Source organism: Thrips palmi, unplaced genomic scaffold (genome assembly GCF_012932325.1).
Source record: "Thrips palmi isolate BJ-2018 unplaced genomic scaffold, TpBJ-2018v1 HiC_scaffold_10, whole genome shotgun sequence".
Classification (NCBI taxonomy): domain Eukaryota; kingdom Metazoa; phylum Arthropoda; class Insecta; order Thysanoptera; family Thripidae; genus Thrips; species Thrips palmi.
In genome coordinates this window covers 17196044-17212115 of record NW_023144621.1, presented here as the reverse complement: position 1 = coordinate 17212115, position 16072 = coordinate 17196044, and the positions used below count along the sequence as shown (strand labels likewise).

The 16072-nt window shown below is 56.8% G+C and overlaps 1 protein-coding gene across 1 annotated transcript in view; it reads right to left on the bottom strand.

Moving 5' to 3' along the window:
• Positions 1–16072, bottom strand: part of LOC117645776 — a 101753-nt gene that overhangs the window by 24809 nt on the left and 60872 nt on the right. The window contains exons 3-4 of the mRNA XM_034386181.1: positions 8950–9142; positions 8543–8733 (exon numbers count right to left, since the gene is read on the bottom strand). Coding sequence (XP_034242072.1) covers positions 8543–8733; positions 8950–9142 — 384 coding nt within the window. The remainder of the gene's footprint in view (positions 1–8542; positions 8734–8949; positions 9143–16072) is intronic.

Here is a 16072-nt window from a genome sequence, read left to right as displayed (position 1 = left end):
CGCGACTCACAGGGTAACTAGTGACTCAAAGGTGCCGGTTTGCTTTCAATAGAGTAAAGGGAGGGTGTTGGTGTGCAGTGCATGTGCTCGGACCGTGTCTTTGTGTGTGCAGGGGGGGGGGGGAGAGGGGGGGAGGCAGCCTTCCACCATGTCTGGTCCGCTTGGCCTGCGCTGAGCCCCACGCCACGCGGTGCGGCACGTCTCGCTGGCGTCGGGGGCTGCACGGTGCGAGCGCATATCAGCCGGCACGCCTCTTTAAAACGGCGTCACGAGGAGGAGGGGGAAGGAGAGGGGGGAGGGGGAGGGGGGTTCACGCGACCATTGTCCAGCTGCTCTCACCACCGCCACAACACCGCATATTTTAATTTCACACCCTCACTTGTCTGGAATGAATCGCTCTGGAAAAGCGGCCCGCGCGTCGAGGCCGGTCACCGAATATATATATGTAGAGAGAGAGAGAGAGAGAGAGAGAGAGAGAGAGAGAGAGAGAGAGAGAGAGAGAGAGAGAGAGAGAAGGGGATAAATAAAAGGGATAGGACAATAAAATAGAATAAAACGAGGCACGCATGAGCGTGGGGGCGTTTAATAGAAGGAGAAAGGGGACTGGAGAAGAGAAAAAAAATGTGGCGCGGCTATTACATCAGGCACCACACCATAAAACTAGTAATTGGAGCAGAATGAAATACCCGGATGGAAAAGGGGTCTTAAGCTAATTTCCCCCCTTTTTTTTCGCTTTTGCTTACTGTTGCGCAGCACAATATCAACCAGTTATTAAGAAAAAAAAGGAAAGAGATAAAAAAAATAGGTGGAGGGAGTAAAGCGGTTCCGGGACAGCGCACACGCGAAGCAAGAATGATTTTTTGGTGGTGTTGCTCATGTAGTAAATATCTTAGTGCGACTTTTGTGCAAGTTTCATTTTTTTTTACTCAGAATTTAAATTTGATTTGTGACTACTAACGACGCATTAAAACAAAGTTTAGTTCTAATATCGAATGCCAGCGTTTTGATCCGCACCTCAAGCCGCTCGAACGCTCGAACCGAACGAACGAACGTGTGAATGGATTCCTCATGGAGTCCCACTAAGCGACGCTGGAGCTCAAAACTCGTCTCGAGTTTTTTTTTGGCCGCCTGCGCCGGTCTCCTGGCCCAGTGTGCGACGCGACATGTTCCGAGTTCATTTTTTCCCCGCCTCCCTTTTCAAACAAGCCTAATTTGGCGCCACGTTCGACCGGAAGTACAGGCCGACGGCGGAAGTCGACCAAAAGTTGGCGGCACTTGCAGTGGAGGGGCGAGGCCGTCCGACCGAGTCGAAGCAAGGAAGAATGTGGCTCCCGGGAGGAAAATGACAACCAGTATAAAGCGGCCCGGGCAACCAATGGGAGCCCGGAGAAGGACGGCGTGAGGGGTCCTCGCTGGTAACGGCATGCCGCGGCATGGATGTGGGAGGTGGGATACACTCCGGACGCACCCTCGCAGCACAGAGAGTCGTCGCTCTGTCTCTCTCGCACTCACGGGGCGTCACGGACAGGAGCGAGAGAGACAGAGCGACGGCGTCTCGGAATGGCTCCGCAGTGCTGGCCGCCGCTCTGGCCGCTCGCACCGCCAGCAGCTCAGACGCCGCGGAAGCCGGCGGAAGCTCTCGCAGTTACCACACTGGAAGTACACATGCCGCCTAGAGCAGCACGACCCCCTTTGTAAACACTCAGGACGTGCACTGTAAAATTTTGTTCCATTTTTGATGTGGTTGTTTAGGAGTGCACACGCAGTTGCCTTGCGGCAAGAAGAAATTTCTGAAAAAGAAAAAAAACAGAAAAGAGGAAAATTCATTTGGGACCGACTGGGACTGGTTTCTCCCCAGACCCTTTGGTATCGGGAAACCTGCCGCAGGTGCCTCAGCGCCCTGCGGCCGTAAACGGAGCTGTAGCACCTCTCGCACGGCGGCAAGGCAGCACGGCGGAGCACGGCACCGGGGCCAGGCAAGGGCCAGGGGCGCTGTTATAGGCAACCCGTTCGACTGCCGCGGGCGTTGTTTCACATACGGTCGACACGAACGAACACACACACACACACGCGCTCTCTCTCTCTCTCTCTCTCTCACACACACACACACACACACACAGACAGAGGCCCGAGGCGTGCACTGGCGTGCACCTGGTCCACCTCAAGAGGGGCACCTGGCCGGCGGTGGCGAGGCCGGTGGGGCCGGCGAGGCGGTCCACGCCTCATCCATTATGCAGGGCGGCAAAAAGAGCCCAAAAGAAGGCGGGCCGTAATTGTTGCCACTAATTAGGCCGTCTTATTAAGGACGGCTCCCTCGGGGCACAGTGGGCCCCACAGTGGGCCACGAGACGGACGCAGGCGGCCGAAATTCGAGACGCGTTTTGAGCTCCAGAATCGCGGAGTGGGACTCGAACGGATCGTGTGACCCCACCGATGGCTTGCTCAGCGCACGAGGAATCCATTGGTGGGGACACACGTTCGGTTCGAGTCCCGTTTAGCCACGCTGGAGCTCAAAATGCATCTCGAGTTTCGGCCGGCTCCACTGGTCTTCTGGCCCACTGTGGGGCCCCTTGCGGGGGCAGCTGGGCCTAATGCACACGACGACGCGCGTCACAGTGTCCCTTCGTAATGGCTGACGCTAATGCCGCCGCAAAAAACAACAACAAGAAAAGCAAGGCGCTGCTCTTGTTGTCGTCGCTGTGTTTGTGGTGAAGGAGCGGGCGGCCACAGCAGTGTCGTGTCACGAAGGCGCTTTTCTTGAAATTCACACTTCAGCAAGCCTCCAGTCCCTGCTCTGCCTCTGCCCAGTAAACAACGAGCTCCAGTCGCCAAGTCCCCCCTCCCCCCTCCCCCCCTTTCTCCCCCCTCCCCCCTTTGCCGTCTTCACCTCGCCTTCGAATCCCCCATAATCCTAGCAGCCGTTCCCTGCACTCCGCCGCGGTGGACCTGAAAAGTTGCCAGTTAGTCGGTGGCGGCGGCGCTGTGCTTTGCTCGGCTCGGCTCGGCTCGGCTCGGCTCGGCTCGGCTCGGCTCGGCTCGGCGGGCAATCTCCGCTGACCGCCGGAAGCAAGTATGAAAAGTTTCTGGGCGGAAAGGGCAGTCGGCTCGCGTCCGCCGCGCGTCCGCCGGCCGACCCGACCATCGACGGGCCCAGCCCAGCCGCTGCGGCATTGCGCTGCCCTTCTGCGGAGCGCCTCCGAACAGCCATCTCCGTCGCTCTGCCTCGCTCGCACCCACTGGGGACGCCCCGGCGCGCCCCGGCGGTGCGGCAGAGACAGTTCTGCGCGTGCACAGTGGGCCAGAAGATCGGTGGGGGCGGCCGAAATCCCGGACGTGTTTTGAGCAACAGAGTCGCTTAATGGGACTCGAACCGAACTTGTGACTCCACCAATGGTTTGCTCTCCGAACGAGCAATCCATTGGTGGGGTCACACGTTCGGCTCGAGTCCAATTTAGCGACTCTGGAGCTCAAAACGCGTCCGGGATTTTGACCGCCTCCACCGGTCTTCTGGCCCACTGTGGGAAGGGCGCGTCCGAGACGACACCCAGAGTGGCCGTGCTGTTCGACCATGAGCATTAAAGAGAAATCGATAACGATGCTCCCTAAGGGCGGAAGTCATCGAGTCAAGGCCAGGCTCGCGGTTGCGTCGAGCGATCGACAAGTCTCCACTGGGACTTGATCGAGAAAAAAAAGCCAACGACCATCGGCAGGCTGGCCCAGAGCCACCTCTAGGTCCGTCCAGTGGACACTGAGCGAATGGGTTACGAATTCAGAGTGCACCTTTACATGAGTCGAAAACGATTTCATGAGGTTTATGACAGTGTGGCCAACCTTAAATTCTTCAAAGTAAAAAGGAAATGGCGGGGAAAGCCAGCAAACTTGGCTGAGATTGGCGCCTGGGTGTTGGCGCCACTGGAAAGAGTTCCGGGCTGAGCCCCGGGCCCGCGGGGGGCGCTGAGGCGCTTCCCAGCCAGCGCCCGAGCCTCGGCCCGAGCAGCGCAGTAGATTGCAGGATTTGTCCGTTTGACGACTTTCTCGATTCCATAATTCTTTCCAATTTTCTCCTCCTGATCCCCGAGATATTTTTATATCAATTTGAGGAGGAAACTCTGGCGAGAGGCGGGATGGGAGCGCGGGGCCTGCAGTCCAGTCCACTCGGCGGGCGAGAACACGGCGCTGGGAGTCCCGAGATTCTGGGACTCTGTCGCACATTCCGCTCTGAGGAAACCTTACAAACTATTTTAGGCCTTACAAAGAGAAGCAGCTTGTTTTAACAAAGTGTTTTGACGATACATAAGCGAACTATTTCTTCGTATATAACAAAACAAATAAGTTTGTACAATGTATGCTTAAAATACATCGGAAGGTTTAAAGCGTGCGCAAGGCCAAACCCACCCACAATTACAGACGATCAATTTTCCATACCGACACCACTCCCCAAATCATCGATACAACAACATTGTTCCCGACTTTGGATTTTGGCTCTCTTCGGTTTTATCTCCGGCGGACCTCGAGAGCAAAAGCACACACACACGCGCGAGCCAACACACACACACACACACACGCTCACACTCAAAGTGCCGCCACTCATCTCATAGCGCCGCCTTTTCCATTCCGTACCCTTGTTAGCTCCTAGCTCAGCGATTCGTGCGGTAGCCCTATCAATTTTCCGTCTCATTTTTATTTCTTTCGCGCTCTCTCTCTCTGTCTTTCTCCCCCCTCCCCTTTCCCTTTTGGAAGGAGCGAGGCGGAGAGAGACTCGCTCCTTAATCGCTGACATAATTGGATTGGCGAAGCAAATCGGGAGGCCGCGCGGCGAAAGAAGGGAGCCGAAGGTCCGGAAGGTCCGAAGGTCAGCCGCGCCACTTTCAAAGATCGCTTCGTCGTCGCGCCGCCTCGTCGGCACACACAGACGACACCGAGCACGACACGCTCTCTTGTAAATGTTTCCAACACCCAAAAACATGGTTTCTGAATTTTTTTGATTTCTAGGTTTTTATTAAAAAAAATCTTGACCCAAAATACTTTTTTTATGCAACTAAAAAAAATTGGACAAAAGAAATTTATGAAAAAAAAGGTTACTTTGTTTTTGTTCAAGCAGTCATTTATTTTCGTGCACTGCAAAAGGAAGGGAATGCAGCTAACGGTGGACCATAAAGCCAGATTCTGTTGATCTCATTTCGAGCTCCGTCACGTGATGTCAAAAATGACATTTAACCTGTTTTTTAAATTTTTTTAACAGGGGGCGCGCATGCGCGTGGCGCGTCTAATTAAGCGGGTGTACGTCGCACTGGAAACGGGGGGAAGGGGGGGGGGCATTGCTGGAGTTGGGGTAAGCAGAGGCAGGTATTATTCAACCGACGCAGTGGGGCTTTCTTGACCGGGGGGATAAGCCTCAATTAACTGAGCGGTCTCACCTTCCCCCTTCTCTCTCTCTCTCTCTCTCTCTCTCTCTCTCTCTCTCTCTCTCTCTCTCTCTCTCTCTCTCTCTCTCTCTCGGGGCCGCGGTGGCGCGCTCTGCAAAGTGGTGGTGGCGAAGCGGGCACTTACAGTGTCGGCCACAATAAACCATACCGGGGATAATGGAATGAAAGAGGCTCCGAGCAGGACAGAGAGAAAAGATTGTGGGCCAGAGGGAGGGGCGGGGAGGGAGGGAGGGGGAGGGAGAGGGGTGGCACAGCGTTAAAAAGAGCCGCGAGCATTGAATGGGCGCCTCCCCCCTAACAGGCCAAGCCTGCCGCCCCCAGGTGGGCAGGTGACGGAGGAGAGCGTTCCACCAGTGACTCAGATGCCTATCTGGCCGAGCCGGAGAAAGAGAGAGAGAGAAAAGGGGGAGGGGGGGGCGTATCGGCGCAGTGTGACTTCGAGATGCTTAGGCGTTTGCATCTCAATTCGCAGAGGGAAAGGGAAGATAGGGGGGAAACAAGTAAACATGCTCGCCTGAGCGTGTCTACAGTGTGTGTGTGTGAGAAGGAGGAGGGGGTGAAAAGCCGACAGTGTGCGCTCTAAATTCCAGGTAAAACGGCGCGGAGAGACCAGTCTGCCGCCCCGTAAAGATCTAAGGAGATACTCGGAGAACAGGTAAGACTGTCACGGCCGAGACACGACGACGGAAGTCGTGCGACGAACAAATAAAGAGCGAGCTCTCGAAGCGAGCTCTCGAAACGGGTACCGCCAGGGACGCCTCCCGCTCCACGATGATTGTCGCTCACTGTCGCAAACACAGTCACACCAACAAAATTCGAGTGTTTTTTTTTTCAGATGGTTTGAAAGTATCGAAGGCAAGGGGTGACCCACTTGAGTTAATCAGCGTACGCCTAGTTGGGGATCAGTGGTATGAGCAACATAATCCGACATGATCACAATCATACTTTCGGAGATTCAATTACTTTTTGACCAACATTGTGAGGTCATTGGTCCCAAGCTAGCTGCGGTCAAAGCCTCCCCGAGGCGGGGCAATAGGGTCTCCAGGACTCCAGGGCGTTGAGGAGCGGGTCGCACTACAGCGCTTCCTCGCGGCGCCCTGCCGATAACCGTCGACCGGTTCCAATGCATCTGCTCGAATCCGGTGTAACTAACTCCGCCGTACCAATCCTGGCCATGCAACTAAAACAGACGTTCACTTGTTGATCACTTGGGGAATGCCGTCGGGGTTCGTCTCGACGCCCTGGCCGCGCCGCGCGCTCCTCGAATCAGTCCCTGGAATCCGGCGCCGTCTTTGGCTCTCTGTCTCTCTCGCACCCACGGCGAGACGGTCCGCGCGTGCGAGAGAGACTCACCCAATTTGCCCGCCCCTTTCAATCCCTCGCTATCCGTCCATCTGCCGCATTCATTCGCGATATCGCGAGCCGCCATCGGCATTAGCGCCTTGGCCGCCACCGCGGCGCTGCACGGCACACAGTGGGCCAGAAGACCGGCGGGGGCGGCCGAAACTCTAGACGCAGCTCCAGAGTCGCTAAATGGGACTCGAACCGAACGTGTGACCCCACCAATGGATTAGTCTCCCAACTAGCAACCCATTGGTGGGGTCACGCGTTCGGTTCGAGTCCCATTTGGCGACTCTGGAGCTCGAAACGCGTCCCGAGTTTTGGCCGCCTGCGCCGGTCTTCTGGCCCACAGTGCGGCACGGCGTGGCACGGCACGGTCGAGTACTCATCCAAATTCCAGAGCGAGTTCCAGAGTGTGTGAAAGAACCCGGTCGAAAACGGCGGCGCTGCCCCATCCAACCAGCACCCACCGACACCCCTGCATCGCGGGTATCAGGTGCGACTTCTCCATTTCAGAGGGGTTCGCTCCCCCCCTCTCTCCTGCAGCCCGAAGCACCGTCGCGCCGAATCACAGTTTCGCCAGTTTGGCGTCGTGCATATAGCCTCGATTCCAGCCGATAGCCGCGGAGTATCTGCTAATAAGCATCTTTCCCCTCCCCCCTCCTGGCCTCACACCAACAGCAGCAGCAGTGTCATTCACGCCACTCGGGCGACTCGGGCCTGCTGCGCGCCCACCACAGCCACAGGCTTATTGGCCCTTTAACAGCACATTATCCGGTAAACAGCGCACTTTTAATGGTTTAGTGCGGGGGGAAAAGGGGGGGGGCAAAGTGAGAGAGGGGATGGGGAGAGGGGTGGAAAATGGGTGGGGAGGGGGCGAAAGACGTATTGAGAAAGGGGAGGAAAAAAGGTGGGCGGAAAAGAGAAGGAACGGGGGAAGAAAACTTGAAAGGAAAGGTTTAGGGAAAGGGACGTGAGAAGTAGGGGAGCCGACGGGGGAGAGGAGCATAAAGAAGAGGGGGTAGGAGGATTATAAGCGTGAGCGAGAGAGAAGGGGTGTAATAGGGATGGGTGGCACCGACTCAGACTCTATGGTGAGGGGCGGGACCTGCGGTAGGCATATGCAGGGCGGAACCAAGGTGGGGGGCCACATGTCTCGCGGTGTCTGCTGCTTGTCCGCAGCACGCGGGGGACAGACGGACAGACAGACGGACAGACAGACAGACAGACACACGCCGACAGACAGACAGAAGAGGCGGCCTTCGCACAGCTCGCCGGTGCAAGCGGCCAAACCCTTGGCCAAACCTCTAGGCGCGTTTTGAAGCTCCCGAGTGGCTAAATGGAACTCGATCCAAACGTGTGACCCCACCAACTGATTGCTTTCCGAACGAGGAATCCATTGGTGGGATCACACGTTCGGTTCGAGTCCCATTCAGCGACCATGGAGCTCAAAACGCGTCCAAGTTTTGGACGCCTCCACCGGTCTTCCGGCCCACTGTGCTCCGGCCCAGCAGCTGGCGGGCTGGGGGCGGCTTGGCGGCGACGTCTGGCCGCGTCAAGAGCGTCAAGACTTTCCCAGATTGATGACATGTTCCGTAAGCCGGGCAGCCCAGCCGGCCTGGCAGTGCGGCGGGCGCCACGTGCGGCACGCGCTGCTCACCCACAGGCTGTCGCTCCGTCTCTCTCGCAAACCCACGGGACGCCACGGGACGCCCCGCGAGTGCGAGAGAGACGCCGCGATTCGAGTTAAGCTGACCGTTAACTTGCTCACTCACCCGTCAGGCGGCGCACGCAGTCCGTGTTGTTGGGGTAGTTGTTGGGGTAGTTGGGCGACTTGAAGACGATGGCGCGCCGGTCGCCCGCCATCACTTCGTCGTGGTTGAACTGCTCGCAGGCCGGCGACGTGTACTCGGCGTCGCCGCCGCCCAGTCCGATGGGCAGGTCTCGGCGCTGCGGCCTCTGAAACCTGCCGAAACAAGTTGTCGTGGCGTCAAAGACGGAAGCGACACTGAGAACAAAAAGTTTTGGAAACGCCAAGGGAACCCCACCAATGGATTGCTCTTCGAACGAGCAACCCATTGGTGGGGTCACACGCTCGGTTCGAGTCCTGTTTAGAGACTCTGGATCTCAAAGCGTCTAGAATTTTCGGCCGCCTCCACCGGTCTTCACTGTGCCGACTCACCGCCTGTACTGGATCATGATGGTGTCGTCCTTGTCCTTCTTGGTGCTGGGCTGCAGGGCCGTGGTGTCCGTCCTGTCCGTGACGGTGGTGGCTTCGGCGGCGGGGTCCATGAGGATCAGCTTGGCGCTCTGCATGGACGATTGGTTGGCGCCGCCGAAGAGCGTCCCGTCACCGAGGGCGCCGGTATTGCCAACTGCCAACACAAAAAAAAGTCTCATCAAAACCCGGTGGAAAATTTTGGCAGCACTGGAAATACAAAAAAGGTAGCTGACACCTTGAGTGTCTTGTGCTGTTCTAGGTATGTTTTGAAGTACGTAAAGGTATCATCCGCTAAAAATAAGGAAACGCGCTTGGTTTTTGGACTCGAGAGTAAAAAGCTAGCTTACACCTTAGACTGTCTTGTTTTGATCTGATAAACAAGCACCCTGGGCTGGGGAAACTACAGGGCTACTTTGTGCCTCCAAAGAAAGGGCCTATCTTTCTCTTGCCGGACACACTGCGTTTATCGGGGCACAAAATTGTTGTTTGGTTCCCGGAGGTTACTGGATCCGCTGCTTCCTCCTACTGCCGCCTCGGCACCTCAGTGTTGTACTCTACAAACCCGAGGACAATCCCGAAGGGTCGCGCACAATGGGAAGAAGCAGCGTTTTCCATAGTACCTCCTCTCGGCGAATCCGCGACTTTCTTTTTGTCCCGAGTCCTCGCTGCCGCCCTGCCTCGCTACAAAGACAGAATTACGTCCAGCGCGCCCTCACAGCGAGGAAGCGCGGGTGTCAAAGTCCGACCGTCCGTCCGTCCGTCTGTCTGTCTGTCTGACTGTCTGACTGTCTGACTGTCTGACTGACTGTCTGACTGTCTGACTGTCTGTCTGTCTGACTGACTGTCTGACTGTCTGACTGTCTGACTGTCTGTCCGCTCGTCAGCGAGAAACTTGCCGGATTTTGAAGGGGAACGACGACGAGGCCAGACTTCCGCTTTTGAATGGCAAATGGACGATGACACGGAAAAAGGTCAGCGGTCCGGTAATGTGGAGCAGCAGAGAGAAAAAGAGAGAGAGAGAGAGAGAGAGAGAGAGAGAGTGAGAAAGAGAGAGAGAGAGAGAGAGAGAGAGAGAGAGAGAGAGAGAGAGAGAGAGAGAGAGAGAGAGAGAGAGAGCGGAACGGGGAGATCGAGAAAGTGTCCTGGGAGGTGCGAGGAATTCCACTTGACTGGAATCCCAACCAGGAGGAAAAGGAACATGTGTCACTGACACGTATCAACAAAAATGTCTCGAATCGGAAAATTGCGTCCAAGAACCTTGAGCATTTATGCAACCCAGAGAAACGCCATTTGTTTTTTATAAAGATACAGCTCTCACCAAAAACTTTAATGCGCGCGAAGTTTAAGGCGTTGACCGACACACTCTTAAAAGCCTACGAAGCTTTTGCTTCATAACTACAAAGAAAATGAAGGCATTGTAGAATCGCTTCGTATTATGAAGAAATGCTTCGTATTACGAAGGAGTTTGCTTCGTAATACGAAGGATTTCTTCGTAGATTTTACAGTGCCTTCATTTTCTTCGTATTACAAAGCAGCTCTTCGTAGAGTTTTTACTGTGCAAAGGCCCCGGAGGACAGCAAATTGGCAATCCTATACAGGCGAATGGACTCATGGCTGTTGCAGACCAGCATCCGCGGATGCTCTTCGCACATTAACGAGGAAAAGAGCCTGCTGCCTGCGAGCGTGGTCGGGGTTACCCGCCCTACTAGAAGCAGGACCCTTTTTCGATAGTGCGAGACAGAGCCGCCTTGCCTTCCTCCTCCCAAGTCGGTCGGTTACCTGCGGGATCGCAACACGATACGTCCCATTCGGCTTGAGCAGGGAACAGCGCGCCCGTCAGAGAGAGAGAGAGAGAGAGAGAGAGAGAGAGAGAGAGAGAGAGAGAGAGGAGAGAGAGAGAGAGAGAGAGAGAGGGGGGGGGGCCTCCCCGGCCTTGATCGATGAGTGGTATCGATATCTGCACATCTCTCGCCAGGGAGTGCCGTGTTCACATCGCTGTCCAAAGAGACGGGACGACAACAAAACACTTTTCTTCCGCGAATTGGCCTAGTTGTTGTTGTTGTTGTTGGGGCCGCACGCGAGGCGGGCCGACCAAAGGTGGTCCACCAAACGGCGAGGCCACCGCGAGGTCATTGTGTGACCAAACAAAGGGGATTCTTTTTAAAACGGCGAGAGAATGGAAGTGCGTCGGGGCGAATTTCACAGTCGGACGGCTCAGTCGAACGATGTGCCTCTTTGTCCGTGGTGCTGGAGGAGCGTCTCTGCTCGCCGCCCTCCGTCGCGACCGTCGCGACCCGTGTCCGGCACACCAAGACGGAGAGTCTCGCTCTGCCTCTCCCGCACTCACGGGGCGTCACGGATCGGTGCGAGAGAGGCAGAGCGACGAGGACGACTCTCGGAAACGAGGAGGAACGTCCTGCGTCGTGCTTCCATGGCATTTCCTTCGTTTCAAAGTGTCAAACGCTGTAAAAAAAATTACAACAACAAAAGAAAAAGAAAAACAACGGCGTAGATTAAATGTGGGGCAACACAGCAAAACTTGCAACGGTCAACACGCAAAATCCAACGTAACAAAGGCACATTAATTAACTTCAAAATGATCAGTTCCATAATCAAAAGAACAAAATTCAAAGACCAGACTCTTCCCACAATGACATAAAAAGGACGAGAAATCTGCGGAGAATCAATTCTAATTCCGAAGTAAAAAAGTCTTCGCAATACAAAGCATTCCCTCGCAATGCGAATTGCAACGCCCCGTCTTCCTTTCCCTCGTCGTTGCAAAGCAGATTCCCCCAGGACTTTTTCACAGTGCCGGGCCGATTGGGAAATTCGCTTTTCGCGGCGAGGAGTGACAACAACAATCGCCTCATCTTGGACCGGCCCGTTTTTGGGCCGCACCGCCCCGTCCGATGTGGTCTAGCCCTTAGTGGTAATGGTAATGGAGCGCCTGGCGGGTAGGCAATGCCAGGGTCACGCGCGACACGAGTGCCTCCAAAGTGCCTTCCTCGCAGGCGCCCCTCTAGACAGAGAGAGAGGGAGGTAGAGAGAGAGAGAGAGGAGAGAGAGCGAGAGGAGAGAGAGAGAGAGAGAGAGAGAGAGAGAGAGAGAGCGAGAGGGGAGAGAGAGCGAGAGGAGAGAGAGCGAGAGGAGAGAGAGCGAGAGGAGAGAGAGAGAGAGCGAGAGTGACAGACGATGATGAGACGGCAATAGCACAGTATCTCTGTCGCACGATAGCGCCACGGTGGCTCTGCCAGGCTCCGCGCTCCGCGGCGCGCCATGCCTCCGGGCCCTCCGAGCCCTCCGGGGTGCGTGGGCTGGCTAGGGCCCGCTAGCGCCGCTAGCGCCGCTCGTGTGGATCTAGAGGGAGAATGGTGCTGGCACCCTGCCAACTCCCAGCGCCATGCCATAACTACACCGCGCCGCTCCGCCCGGCGTGGCTCCCAACAGGGCTCGGCCACGCCACGGCTACGCACGCAGCAGCGGCTCGGCTCGGCTCGGCTCAGCTCGGCTCGGCTCGGCACGGCTCGGCTCGGCTCGGCACGGCTCGGCTCGGCTCGGCTCGGCACGGCTCGGCCTGGAGACGCAGCCTCCGCGTTTAGCCGTGGGAATCCCAGTTCACATTACGGATGGGTACCCGGCCTGCCCGCCTTCCTACTCTTGTCTGGAGCCAGCGTCGCGCCAGGGCCAGCCCATTCCCTTCAGTCAATAACAGTTTTGATTAAGCTACCGTTGTTGGAAACATGACTCGGAATGCCTCTGAAATGGTGTCTTTATTTTGTTTTGCATATTTATCTGTATTTTCGCCAATCACCTTTTCTTTGAAACGTACCCCTGTGGCTCACAGAGAGCCAGAAGACCGGCGAGGTGGTCAAAACCTCGAACGCGCTTTTTGAGCTCCAGAGTCGCTAAACAGGACTCGAACCGAACGTGTGATCCCACCAATGGATTTGCTCTCCGTACGAGGAATCCTTTGGTGGGGTCACACGTTCGGTTCGTGTCCTGTTTAGCGACTCTGGAGCTCAAAACGCGACTGAAGTTTTGGCCGCCTCCACCGGTCTTCTGGCAAATCCACTGCGCGGCCCTGCGGACCCTGCGGCCCCCGACCGCGGCTCGGACATTGCCGCAAAAGCCTCAGTGCGATTTTGCCGCCCTCCGATGACGAGCCCTTCGAGCCTCCGGGTCCTTCCCCGGCCTGCCCCTTCCGGCCGGCCCGACCACCGTCGTCGCGTCCTCGGCGAACGCCGGCCGCTCCGTCTCTCTCGCACTCGTGGGGCGCCGGGCGAGCGCGCGAGAGAGACGGAGCGACGGGGCGCTGAGCGGAATCAGTCTGCGGGGGGACCCGGACCGGAGCCCCGGGACAGCGGCTACTAACCCATTGAGCAGTGTTACGGCCAGAAGCCGTTCGGGGGAATGGGGAGCAGCGTGGGCCAGAGGCCAGAGGCCAGGGCGAAAGTCCCAACTAAATAATGTACCTCTCGATCTGGTGATTTGTGAGGAGAATCGCTCGCCCTGCCGGCCTGCCCCGGCCTGCCCCGGTCCCAAAGAGACTCGGCCCGAGGTGCATTTGGTTCCGCCGTGCCGGGGACAGCCCTGGGACAGCCGGCCCCGGGGACCGAGCGGGGACGCACCGAAGAAACGTTTGAATTTATCAGGGCGACACCGTGGTGGGGCGGGGCAGGGCGTGGCGGGGCGAGGCGTGGCGTGGCGGGGCGAGGCGTGGCGTGGCGTGGCGAGGCGGGGCGAGGCGGGGCGAGGCGGGGCGGGGGAAAGAGACGCAGATTAGGGCCGCCATTGTGCCTCCCTTCATCAATTGACAAAAGACGACCGCGCCCAACAAACACGGCAGGGCGCGGTGGGCTCAGTCGGTAAGGCGGCCGTCAGTCCTTCTTCCTACCCTTCTGCGGGGTCGGTGGGGCACGGGTTCGATCCCGGGCGGCCCCCACAGAAAAATTCAACCGCCCTATTACACCTCGGCGCGCAGTTATTAGGTTTATCGGAGAAAGCCTTTCCTCGTTGACCTTGATAAAGATAGAAAAATAGAAAAAAAGATGATTTAATTTTTCTGAACGCGATATTGCATTCAGAAAATTGGTTCCTTGATTTTTAATTTTCTTGGTTTTTGTAAAGAAAGAAAAAAGCTTGGCGCAAAAATATTTTTCTCCACACCAATAAAAAAAAGTTTGGATCACAAAAAATTTTCTTAAAAAAAAAAAAAAAACAAACAAGAAAAGTTAATTTTTCTTTGATCCAAGAAGTCTTTTTTTGTGTGGTTAAGTCCAGTGTGACGTGATAGTTGAAGCCAATCACAGGGCCGCTTGTCCGGTGCACTGGTTATCATTCGGCCAGATCCCCGCGGAGGCCCCACAGTGCAGGGGAAGGGGAAACAACCGGCAAAGTTAACTATGCCCGCCCTGCCGTCCCGTCCGGGCCCGGCCTGCCGGGCGGTCCGGCTCGGCGACCGGGCGTTTAGTTAACCGTCTCTGAGCAACCTGTAGTCCGGCTTGTCCGGCCTGAGTGGCCCTCGGAGCCCTTTGCACTGCCCGACACCACTTGGACGGCCCATTCAAGTCCCGGCCGGCCCCGGCCCGCACTGCACCGCTATAAACGGCAATCCGCAATCCACTACCGATTATGAATGGGAATGCAAATAATTTTACCAGCGCACAATGTTTTGGCCTTTCCGGCCAAACAGGAAACAAACAATTCATTAGCTGATGCTCCAAACTCTTCTTCTTTTTTTTAAACTGTGGGATGGGAGTATAAAGTCACGGCGAAACTTTTCATCAAGTGCGTAGCCCTTTTAAAAACAAGAGTGGAGAAAAAAAGCGGGTGCTTCTGTTTGGCTTTTACACCGCCCGGAGTAACCTCTGGCTGCTCCCCTTCAAGGTTCCGAGTTTGGAAGGACCGCATGCTCGGCCTGCTGCCGGCGCCCCACAGTGGGCCAGAAGACTGGTGCAGGCGGTGCGTTGCGAGCTCCAGAGTCGCTAAATGGGACTCGAACCGAACGTGTGACCCCACCACTGGATTGCTCTCCGAACGAGGAATCCGTTGGTGGGGTAACACGTTCGGTTCGAGTTCTCTATAGCGACTCTGGAGCTCAAAACGCGTCTAGAGTTTCGGCCGCCTCCACCGGTCTTCTGGCCCACTGTGGGCCGCCACCCCTCGCCGCCCCTTGGCGCCGACCATCGCGGTTCATAAATCCCCAATCTCGAGATCGAAAAGGCAAGAGGAGCCGTCAAAAGGCGCAAAAGGGATAAACGCGTGGAGGGGAGGGGAGGGGGCGAAAGCGGATCTTTGCACGCGCCCCTGCCGGGCCGGCCCGAGCCCTGCAGGCACACCTTTCAGCCCTTACCGTCTCCCCGGCTGGCTAATAGCGGACTTTGATTTATAGAGCCACAGCCCCGCGGGGGGCGGCGCGGAGGGGGTCCTCGCCCCACGGGGCCCCGTGGGGGGCTTGCTCCAAGACACGCCTGCCGAGGACGCTCGCGGCGGTGTCGTCGCCGTCTCTCTCTCTCTCTTTGTCGCGTGGGTGCGAGAGAGACGGCGTGAGTGCGGCAGACTGGCGAGCAGGGGGTGGCGGCACTGGCGGCACTGCCGGCGCCCCGGAAGTCAGATTTCACTTTCATTGTTGTTTGTGCGCCGAACGCGCAGTGCGCCTGGCCGGCTGCTGCGGCTTCCAAACTAACAGTGTGGCGTGTGCAAATCGCGCCGCTGCCCCGCGCGTGACTCCCTGGCGCGCGTCCTGGAGGCCCAGCCCACAGGCGCGCTTCGACCAGCAGCCTTACGGCGGCCCGGGTCAGAGGCCGTCACGGCCGCGCGTTGTCCGCGGCGGGGGCGTGCGGCCGATAAGGCAGCGCCAAACAGCGCCACAGTGGGCCAGAGGACCGGTGGAGGCGGCCGAAACTCTAGACACGTTTTGAGCTCCAGAGCCGCTAAATGGAACACGACCCCAACGTGTGATCCCATCAATGGATTGCTCTCCGAACGAGGAATCCATTGGTGGGGTCACACGTTCGGTTCGAGTCTCATTTGGCGGAACGTTCACCTTGGTTACGTATTTAATCAAAGCGTGTTCAAATTAAGA